Source organism: Amaranthus tricolor, chromosome 3 (genome assembly GCF_026212465.1).
Source record: "Amaranthus tricolor cultivar Red isolate AtriRed21 chromosome 3, ASM2621246v1, whole genome shotgun sequence".
In the NCBI taxonomy this organism is placed as follows: domain Eukaryota; kingdom Viridiplantae; phylum Streptophyta; class Magnoliopsida; order Caryophyllales; family Amaranthaceae; genus Amaranthus; species Amaranthus tricolor.
This window is the reverse complement of record NC_080049.1, coordinates 19,206,536-19,217,993: the sequence shown is the minus strand read 5'-3', so window position 1 is coordinate 19,217,993 and position 11,458 is coordinate 19,206,536. Positions and strand designations below refer to the sequence as shown.

The following is an 11,458-nucleotide window of genomic DNA, read 5'->3' as shown; positions in this document are numbered from 1 at the left end:
AAAGTTAGCGGTCAAAGGCCACAAACCGTTATAAGGTAGTATTTTGCAAACAATTGTATTATATAAGGTTGTTTTTTGCAAAGATTTTTACATAAGGTAGTTTTTTTTACAAAATGGGGTATATATTAGGTAGTTTTTTTATAATTTTTCCAAAATAAAATGATTTTACTTTATTATGCTCGAAAAATATAACAGTCTTCTAGATTAAAACTAACACAAAGATTAAATAACACATGCCTAGGGATTCAAGGGCGGATCCAAGAAAAATAAAGTGATCTCGATATTTTCAAAAAATTTACATTCAATAACATTGATTTCATTGTGTACAAAAAATTTTGATATTTCAAATGTCACAAATAATTTTATAATTTGACAAATCTTGAAAAAAACATCAAATTCAAAATAAGCAAGTTTATATTTGAAGCTCTAAACACATTGATTAATCACAATTGAACTACCCTAAGAAAATTGTTATTTGATGAGTTTTTATTATTAGGCTATTTAATTCAAGTATGGGGCATATCTCACAGTGAGATCGTCTCATATAAGAATTTGTGAAACCAACTATTCTTATTTGAGACCGTCTCACCCTGAAAATTGCCTATGTTGTGCGATATCGGAAGCAAGATCGATGAACAATAATGAAATAACAAAGAAAAATCAATTCAAACAATAAGAAATAACACTAGAGTTTTAACGTGGTTCACTACCAATGTGATAGCTACATCCACTGGCACCGAGAATAAACAATTTCACTATGGTCGTAAAGAATTACAAGATGAATCAAAGTTTCAATCACACTCTACAATGGCTCTCTTGTGTTCCTCTATTTTGTGACTTAAATTTTGCTAACCGTAATTTGAGGGGTATTTATATTATTACTGCTCTAAAGAAGAAATCAACATAAAATCCAACACATAAGCGGCCAAAAACATGAAGAAAACTGCTCTCCCTCGTCCTCGTAACTGTCGCCGACTCGGCTAACACAAAATGCCCCAAACCACCGAGCCGGCTTTATCTTCTGGAACAAAATCAATTTTTGGCAATCTTCACAGCCGAGTCGACTGTTCACCAAGCACCATGGACACGACTCGGCATTAGCCTCTGGAAAATTCTTTCAGCAAAACAACATCAGCTGACTCGGCTTGATTCCAGCCGCCCCAAAAGCCTACTCGACTTTTTCTACTGTACTCGAACATCATGATTCATCTTCCCCATTGATTGAGACTCAAGTTCGAGTCACCATTATCAACAACCCATATGAATCAAAATGAGTATATTTTATTAACAATTATCAAGACAAAGCAATATATATTGCACAAATTGTTCTCAATCACAAACCACTCATCAAAGACCGAATCCAAGAAATTACTAAGAAAATTTCAAAGTTATCGTAATCACAATACACCAAAGAAAAATCTAAAAATTAACCATCATTCATAATATTGAATATAGTTTCAGTTATGAAAGTAGGAAGTGCAGAAACACTTAAAGTATCTGAATTTGAAGTGTTATTAGGGACATGTGTTGATGAGTTGGAACTTGAAAGTATCTTATAATCCTACCACGAAAGTGACTTCAACTCTTGAAATACAACATTAACGTTGCCCGGGGTGGTTTTTCGAAAGCCCCATCGACGCTCAACTCAGATAGGGTCCCAGAAACCAATAAAAGTGTGAGAATTAAATAAATGTAAAATTAACGAATTGTAGGATGAATTTAGATCGATTGAATGAATATTTGGTTAAGTATCAGAATAAGAGTATACAACAATATAAGATTCTTTCCATATCATAAGGAAAATGACTATTCCTAGCCTTCTTACTATTACCCCCTCCGTCCCATTGAATTTGCATTATTTTCTATTTTGGTCCGTCTCACTTAATTTGCATTATTTCTATTTTGGACAATGGTCTACCACGTTCGTTTAATTTCATCCATACATTTTTACTCTCTTTTAATTTCATCTACACAATCCATTCTCTCTTCTCATTTATTACCACTTTCTCAAAAATACACTAATTTCTCTTTGTTGCAATCCAAATAGAACAGGGTAGTACTCATTAATGTTATTATTATTATTATTATTATTATTATTATTATTATTATTTCCATTATTTTTTTTGATGTGGTTTATTTCCATTATCATTATGGAGTAGTCATCAATCAATCAATTAAATAAACCATGAAAAACACCCCGGATCCCACCAACAAAAGGGGGTTTGCAATTGAGGATGACAATATGAGTATACATACTCCATATGTACAACACATGGTTGACGGACCGTAATTAACGTTAAAGCGTCATTTTATTTACTCCACTTTTTTATTTTATCATACACTTTCTGTTTACTCCTTCCCAATTCCTATTATTACACTCAAAACCCCCAAATCAAACCAACATTTCCTTTTCTACTCTCACTCTCTCCCACTTCACTCTTCTACTGCTTTATTTCCAGATCTCTGCAAAACCTAGGATTTGCCACTTTTCCTGTTCACATTATTGTAATAGATAGAAAATGGCGAAGATTAGATTGCTTGTGTGGTTATGGATGTTGTTGAGATTTATTGTTATAATTGAGAGTAATGATATGGTTTTTTCATCGAGATTAATGCACCGATTTTCCGACGAGTTGCGTGGCATTTCTGGTGAGAAATTCTTGCCGAAGATGAAGAGTAAAGAGTATTATCAGATGTTATTGATTAGTGATTTTGAAAGACAGAAGATGAAAATCGGTCATCAACGACAGTTACTTTTTCCTTCTCGCGGTAGCCAAACTCAGTCTTTTGGCAATGACCTCGGTTGGTATGTGCTGATTGTATACTTCTTCTAATAGCTTTTGTGTTGAATTTTTAATATTTTAGGAAATCTGAAATTCATGCTTTCTTTTGTGCATAGTGCGTGATTTGGTGTAGTTGTATTTTGATAAAAATTCGTGCTTAAAAGAGTTCTGTTTCCATTTTGTTGTATTCATTTGAAAAAAAAAAGTCAAAATATTCATCAACTTAGGTTTTAAAATGGTACTATTATATCCAGTATGCAATTTAATGTTTGTACTTCAACTTTTTCCTTGAGCATAGTGCTAAGGTTTACTTTATCATTTATGTCTAACTGTCTAAGCGAGTAGTATTTTCAGAATCAAAAAGTACAATCTCTAATACTTCTAAAATTAAGACCTGTCTTGGTGATGATATGGATTTGATTTGACAATTAATGGCTGAATTGAACTGAACTTGTTGGACTAAATCACTAAAATGAACCTATAAGATCTTAATTGAACTTATTAGAATTTAAATTATTTGATCTTAGTGTGTCGTGAAAATGTGAAAGAAAGTGATGGAAAAAGATTATTGGAATTGAACTAAATTGTTTAGAAATGACATAAGAATGGAAGAATAGGTCCTCATGTTATATTCCCTATTTCCCTTTCTTTATGAGAGATTGACACTCTTCTTTCTTTTGTATCTCTTACTTTGCTATAATTTCTTTATAGTATTATCCCCATTACCTTCTTCTACTATCTACACTCTTCAACTTTGTTTTTAATTCATAAACAATTTAAATGATCCAACCATTTCGTATTCTTTGTGCGATACAATTGTGGCAATTTCTCGGGATTGAAATCTTGATTTCTTTGCTATAATGTGGCGCTATCCGCTATGTGTTCCTATATCTAGGTGATGACACGAATTTGATTTGATAATCAATGGCTGTGCTTCCCTAAAGAGAAAACAATTTATAAGCTACTAAGTACTAACCCTCCAGACTAAGGCCCTTATCAAGTGCTTTCAATTTTTAATTACTACCAACTACTTTATGAAGTGTTGATCTTTGATACAAGTAACGTGAAGTCCACCGTAAACAACAGAGGACTATAGATAGTAACATTACGATTCATAAGTCACATCACACATCTTGGGCATTGCACAAGACTAAAAGCTAAGCTAGCTTTCTGTTGAGGATAGCTTAGTTTAGTTTGGTAATTACCATATTTATATCTTGGGAGGCTTTTGTGAACACTTTTGCTAAATTTAAGTTATGTGAAAGCCTATATATCCAATATTTTAAGGTAGTATATATCACTTGCAGATGGAGCAGGTAGAATTTTGTTAATGGCATTTATGCAGTTATTCTTCAATCTGCATTTTCTCCTAGTAGGGTTTGTTGTGATGTTGTCCTATTTCCTCACAGATATGGTAGTGAGTTGTGATACATAATAATACTAGAAGGTCTGATGTGGGTTCGCCTGTTGGCATTCATAACACTTCTAAGATTTGTTTTGAATGTGAAAATTTTGGGGAAAATTGTAAACGTTAACTAATTGATGAACCGTGACTATGCTTTTCAGGATATGTCGAAATAGTTTATAGTGTCATGATTCATGAAACTTATTTGCTCCTAGAGGCAGAACGGACATGCCTACATAATTCGTGCAATTAATTGTGTCAAAGTCGAATTCTTTTGTTATGATGTTTTAATTGTAATTTTGAGGGGTTAAATTTACAGGTTACACTATACATGGATAGATATTGGAACACCAAATGTGTCCTTTTTGGTTGCTTTGGATGTGGGGAGTGATTTACTCTGGGTTCCTTGTAATTGTGTCCAATGTGCTCCTCTCTCAGCCACTTATTATAGCTTTTTGGTACGCTAATCTTCCTTGTGCCCTCTATTATTTGATGTTTTCTTTTGCTATTATTTATTTATTTGTGTTTCTGATTTGATATCTATAATGCTTATGTTTAGTCCCGTTTTCATTTGATTTCTTTCTTTGTTTTTGCATAGTACATTTAACTTCTCTCAACTTCTATACCTATTTACTTTTCATTGGAATTGCTATCATATGGAGTAGCTTGTGAAACACTGTGATGTATGAGTCTTTGAACATTATTATAAATGTGGTATACATATATTGTATCAGATAGTTGACATCACTCTTTGTTCACTGTTCAAGTTCGTGAAGTTCCGAGCTGCCTTTTTATTATATAAGGTTCATATGCTTGCTATTTTGTTTCCCCAAAGTGTTCCTTTTAATGACAATGTCTATCCTTTCCTGTAAAAAATAATGGAAAGAATGATGAAATTAGAGCCAAAAGATGGTGTTTGGGACTTAAAAGGTGATAAAATCATAAAATAATTTGTATAGTCTGAGAAAAGACTCATAGCATGGAGTATCTTTTGAGCCTTCTGTTTACTTTGTCTTTTTGGGCTCTCATTATCATGATTTGACTCTTAGCATGGTGCTTTCTGTGTGTTTTACCTGCTAATACTTGTAGCAGTGTTAGCACTTATTTCCAATGATTGATTGGCAGGTGCTCCTTGGTCTATGGGGCATCTATTATGCAGGATAAGAATCTCAATGAGTATGATCCAGCTGGCTCAAACACGAGCAAACTTCTGACTTGCAGCCATCGGCTATGCACACAACAAGAAAACTGTAAAAGTTCTGCTCAATCGTGTACATACAGCGTGCAATATTATTCTCCGGATACTTCAAGTTCAGGTCAACTTGTTGAAGATGTATTGCATCTTACGTCAAGCAGTAATAACTCACCCAATGTAAAAACTTCAATCATTTTTGGGTATGCTCTATTGACTTAGGGCCTAATATTTTAAGATCTTGCTTGATAAAATTTGACATAATTGCCACTGTGTTTAGAAGAATTTTTAAATGCTGTCATTTTGAGCTCTTTGATCTTGTATAGGTGTGGTAAGAAGCAAAGTGGTGTTTATTTGGATGGAGGGGTTGCTCCAGATGGTCTTATGGGTTTAGGCCTTGGCGATATTTCTGTTCCAAGTCTTCTAGCTAAATCTGGATTGATCAGAAATTCCTTTTCTTTGTGCTTTAATGAAAATGGTTCGGGGAGAATATTTTTTGGCGATCAAGGATTTACTACCTATCATTGGACTTCATTTCTTCCATTAGAAGGAAAATAGTATGTTTCTCTTACTTGTTAATTGTACACACTTTATTTGGGATGAAATCTTTGACGGATACTCATTCTTATATGGGTGTTTGATTCAGTTCAACATATGTTGTTGGGGTGGATGCTATCTGTATTGGAAAAAATGCTTGTCTCAAACAACCAAGTTTCCATGCTGTTGTTGATAGTGGCACATCTTTTACCTTTATGCCAGATGATGTGTATAAAATATTTACCCAGGAGGTACTTCTTGTTATCATTTTATTAATTGATTTTGGTCTCTAGTTTAGTTTGAGATGATTCCATGCTGAAGCAATGCTTTCTTCGACAGTTTGACAGAGAAGTTAAAGCTGCTAGAGTGAGTTACGATGGATATCCATGGAAGTATTGCTATGAGTCAAGGTTAATGTCTGTCTGACCTTCATCAACCCTATCTTCTATGCTGATTCTATACTTTGCTTTTTTTTTTTTTTTTTGACAAGTTTAAGCTATCTCTTGTTGAACCAGTGGAGATGATTCACTGAATTTTCCATCAGTGGAGTTGATGATGCCATCAAATCAGAGTTATGTGGTGCAATATCCACTTTTTCCTGTAACTGGGGATCAGGTTGGTTTAACACTTAAAATATTGCAATGCCTCCCTCCTCCCTTCCGCCACACTCTCTTCATGTAATTATTATTAGGCCTGGTGATTGGAGGTGGTGTTTTTCTCCAATATGTGTTATTTACAGTTTTTAAGTAACTAAATTATGTTTTCTGACTAGATATCAGCAGTTAATTTAATATTGGTTGCTGGTGTAGTAATTAAAATATTAAATCCACTTCATTCAGATTTTAGATCAACTATTACCAAACCCCTTAGATGTCAACAATTTTACATTAAGTCTTGGGTCAGATGGTCACCACAACCCCTCCCTGTCTTCCAGATTATTGATCTCTGTTACTTTATAGCTTTTATCAAAGCAGTTGTGAGAGCCTTCTTTTTAAGCTATCAGTATTCAGTACCAGTAGAGTTTCTTGCATCATTTTTGTTTGGGATATTTTTCTGTAGTTTCTAAGGTTGATGAATTTCACCACACAGTTTCATGGTTGTGTGATTCTTGTTAGATAATTTAATCAAAAGTGGTGACATGGATTCCATCAATTTGCTGCGTCAGCCTTTTTTTTTGAAGCATCATTATTCTGAACCTGATGACTTTTCTAAGGTATTCTTGGGCTGATGTGCTGCAGGGAAGTATTGTGGGATATTGTTTAGCAGTAGAGTCTGCAGAAGGAGATATTGCTTTAATTGGCCGTAAGTGGACCTGTTTATAATATCGTGGTCTTTTTTTCTGCATTTAGTAATAGAGTCTGAAATTTTTTTCTACAGAGAACTTCATGATAGGATATCGCTTGGTGTTTGATAGGGAGAATATGAAGTTTGGCTGGTCTCGTTCAGATTGTAAGTATTACAATTTAATGTATTATACTTGATTTTTGTTTTGGAATCTTTTATGGAGCCCCCTTTGAGGTATTATTCAGGTGCTTTGTGTGTCTGCTATATGATTGCTGCATCATGGTCCAAATAGATCTTAATTATTTGTTATTGATTCCTCTGGAATCTGGATGTATTCTGAGGTTGTTTGTCTAAAATGAAGGATTAAGTAAAAGGCCTTAATATTATAGCCCGTTGGTCTGCTTGAGTCATTGTATTATTGACAAAATTTTCGCAGGTCCAGCAACTAGAGTTCGAATTGCACTCCTGTGGTTGCATGTTTTCTGGCTCTTATGATTTTGAAAAAACAGTTGTAGTGGAAAATTAATGATTATGTCAAAAATTCTTATCAGATACAAAGTTGCATGTAGGAGTGTACATCAATTTGTATCTGTGAATACAAGTTTTTAAGAAGTCGAGGGGAGCTGAGCCTGGGAATGTAGGAGTGTATATCAGTTTGTAAAGGATAAAAATGTGGAAGAGGATTTCTTTAGATGCTGGATAGATCCATGGTTCACGTAGCTACCATTCAATGGGAATAATTTGCATGCAAATTCAATAATCACATTTTTTAATCAAAATACATGCAAAATGTTAAAGGAGTTCTTTTTTGTTGGATGAAAGCTAGCAAGATTGTTAGAATTTAAGTATTATTTGGTTTATGTAGGTCAAGATCTCAGCAAACCAAAGAGAACACCGTCAGCAGGGGACAAGCCGTCAAATGCATTGCCTACTAATGAACAACAAAGCATCCCTGGTGCACAGGCAGTGTCACCTGCTATTGCCGGAAGGACTCCTCTCAGAACCTCTGAAGCATCATGTAAGCATGTACAACTATCATTTTGGACATTGTTTCCTATGCTGTTTGCCGCTTTCGCTACCTTTCATTTGCGATGGTGAACCAGTAATTGTTCAAGACTCGACGTAAATACAGACATTGCATTTATATCAATCCATCCATCAATCCATCCAGTGCCTTAATTTTTTCCTTGAAAGTCATTGGATACGTAGCATACCCGTAGTCCCCTCACTCTGTTCCTGCTTAGGTCCTATGTAATTCTTGTTTCTAGCCTTGTATATATAGTTAAAATTCTTCTAGATGTTTTTATGTTATTACTCTTTTTTGGCGACTACTTTTTCCATAGTATTTCGAGTGTCATGTGTTATCGTATGTTTGGATGTGAGGATTAGGAGAACGGAATGGGAGAAAAATTTGAAGGTAAGCAAAAGTGAAGGGGAACGAAGGTGAATCAAAGGCAGGAAATCCTTCACAATTCGTATAAACTTAAAAAATTCAAAAGGAAAACTCACCATGCACCATTGTGAAGGCTTTCCATTCCTTCCCTTTCCCTAACAAAGGGGGAGGGGAATTAATTGAAGAAAGGGAATCGAAGGCAGTAAATCCTTAACATTTTTTATAAATTAAATAATTTAATTTCATCATGCAGCATTATGAAGGATTTCCTTTCCCTCCCTTTCCCTTCGCTTTACTCGTCTATTATTTCCTTCAAGTGTTATCCAAACATACTTGATATTATGATGTCTTTCTTGTTGGTTTTGGATTATCGACTTCTGTTTGATTTGGATGCTGTTGCTAATTGATAGAGTCAAACTTGCTCAATGCATAGCCTCAAAATCCAAAACCAAATGTATCCAGCCACTAATTAAAGGAGTATTATTACGGTCCGTTTGGTAGATGGTAATAAACGGTGGTAATGAGAATGAAAAGGTAGTGTAATTTTAGTTGAAAATTCTCTTGGCTATCTTGATGGCCATGCTTGTCTAATTTTAATTATCTCATTTTCTTCATAAAATCATTCCAATGTATTACTATTGGGAGAAGTGGTATTAAAAGGTAATGAAAATTTGTACACAAAAACTTTTGGAAAATTTACGCAGAATAATCCAAACTATTCACGATTTTCCTACAATAATCCTAACTATCAATTAACCATGAATAATCCGAACTTAGGAGGGTCTTTGCCTTGGGTACACCCGGGTGACCTGCTACCTATTGTAGCAAGTCATTTTGAATATAAAAAAAAAGATAAATATTTTTAAAAATGGAAAATTTACCCAGAATAATCCAACCTATTTACGATTTTCCTACAATAATCCCAACTATTGACTAAATGCCAGAAAATTACCTGTTGCACCGGTAAAAACAACAGCAACAATAGCACAGGTTAAGTGAGTCAATAGTTGGGATTATTCATGGTTAATCGATAGTTGGGATTATTGTAGGAAAATCGTGAATAGGTTGGATTATTCTGGGTAAAATTTCCAAAACTTTTTTGTAATTAAAGTTTCATCACCATGGAAATAATATGAAACTTTTAACGAAATTTTACACTATAAATCGTTGTGTTTTGGTATACAATATTTACTGCTATTGCTTTTGCAATGGGGCTTGCCAAACTTGTGTTTCTTTTCCCTTTGCCCATCCCAAATTAGTTGCTATACATTCTTTTTTGAGCGATCTCAAATAAGTTGCAAAAATAATTTTTTTTATGGTAAATTTGCCCTTATTTTTATGTCGAACCTAACCTGATGTATATAATCCCCGTAATTTAATGCATTTACATCATGGATATTTAATTCATTTGTCCATATTATATTGCATTTCGCTAATTAATGCTAATTTTTTTCTTTCCCATTTCTAAATTCTAAAAGTAATATAAAATCCAAAATAGTAACTGATAATTAATTTGGGACGTATATATAGAGTAATATTTTCAAGCTTTTCAACTCCTTTTATCTCATTCAACTTCATAAATAAAACTGTTATATTAATCTTAACGTAAGGAATATATGATATAAGTAAATTAACGTGTATTCATAACACCAATATATACTTCTGGCCTGTTGTTATAACGTAACATAGTTTCCTTCTATTACAATATGAATATTTAATGTATGCACTGTTAATGTCTATATTTGTCATCTCAATTCGCAACCAACATTAATATTCTATTATTTCATGAGCTTTAGAAAATCAACATGATTTAAGTATTATTAGTTTTGTTTGAGATTATAAGTTAGGCGGAAGAAAAGGAAGTAATATGTGATTTCGATGTCAAGATTTTACCTAAAAAAAATATGAATCCAACTCATTATTTAAAAGAAATGTATTTGATGCTTTTTGAAAAGTGGAAGCCTTAGGACTATAACAACAACTACAATGGATAACACTTATATTGACCAAATGTATGTGTAACTAAAATAAGTGACGCATCATTAATATTAGTAAGTATTTAATATATGGGGAAACATATTAACACATTTCACTAATCAATCCTTAGAAAATCTTTTTTATTTTGATTTAAATTCAATATCAAACAAGTACGTAACAATTAAATACTCGTGTTAGTAATTTCTTAATTGTCTTAGCTGTTTTCATAAAGAATATAATTGAAAATAAGAAGTTGCACATTATTTTTTTCTGCAACAAATACCGAGAGAATAAGTGTTGTTAAATTGCTATCTTCCATTATTTCATATAAGACTACGGGTTGAGTCAAAATTTTGTTTTCTTAGTAAAGGTGATCCATTGGATATAGGTAAATGAAAAAGTCGGAATAATGTAATAAAAGGAGAGAATGAAAGAGAAATATAAAGACCAAATGGTGTTACAAATTATTACTAGTGCTCTAAGCCTAAGACACTTTGACACTACTAAGTACTAAACACACCTAATAGATTTATTGACCACCTTAATCTCAAACTTATTCCAACTCATCTCTTTTTTCCTAAAATTAGACTTGTGTAATGGACCGGAGCCCCGTTGAAAACGTTGATTCAACTCTTGGTCAAGCTTTATATGGGGTGTCTACATATACAAATGGGAATTTTTGAAATACCTAAGTTAAATAAAAAAAATTAAATAAATTAAGTTTTAAAAAATTTTCAAAAGTAAGCGTGAAAATCCCAAACTTATAGTTTGGAGCTGTTCGCAGTTACTAACTGCGAACAGATCTGTTCTACAAAAATGCAGATCAGTTTTATTTTTTCGCATTTTTACCCATTTTCTCAAAACCCTAACTTCATTCGACATTCTCC

At 33.3% G+C, this 11,458-nt stretch overlaps 1 protein-coding gene across 2 annotated transcripts; it reads left to right on the top strand.

Annotated features, from left to right (window-relative positions):
• Positions 1-2,322: 2,322 nt before the first annotated feature.
• LOC130807631 (aspartic proteinase-like protein 1) lies at positions 2,323-8,499 on the top strand. 2 transcript variants are annotated; one of them, XM_057672905.1, is made up of 10 exons: positions 2,323-2,806; positions 4,508-4,646; positions 5,348-5,583; positions 5,707-5,937; positions 6,027-6,168; positions 6,257-6,327; positions 6,433-6,532; positions 7,156-7,219; positions 7,295-7,366; positions 8,067-8,499. In XM_057672905.1, exons 1-10 carry the CDS (start codon positions 2,520-2,522, stop codon positions 8,297-8,299), a joined length of 1,575 nt encoding a protein of 524 aa, XP_057528888.1. In that variant the 5' UTR covers positions 2,323-2,519; the 3' UTR covers positions 8,300-8,499. The 2 variants fall into 2 exon arrangements, with proteins under 2 accessions (XP_057528888.1, XP_057528889.1); XM_057672906.1 differs by having other exon boundaries at positions 2,668-2,806; positions 5,314-5,583.
• The last annotated feature ends 2,959 nt before the right edge of the window (positions 8,500-11,458 follow it).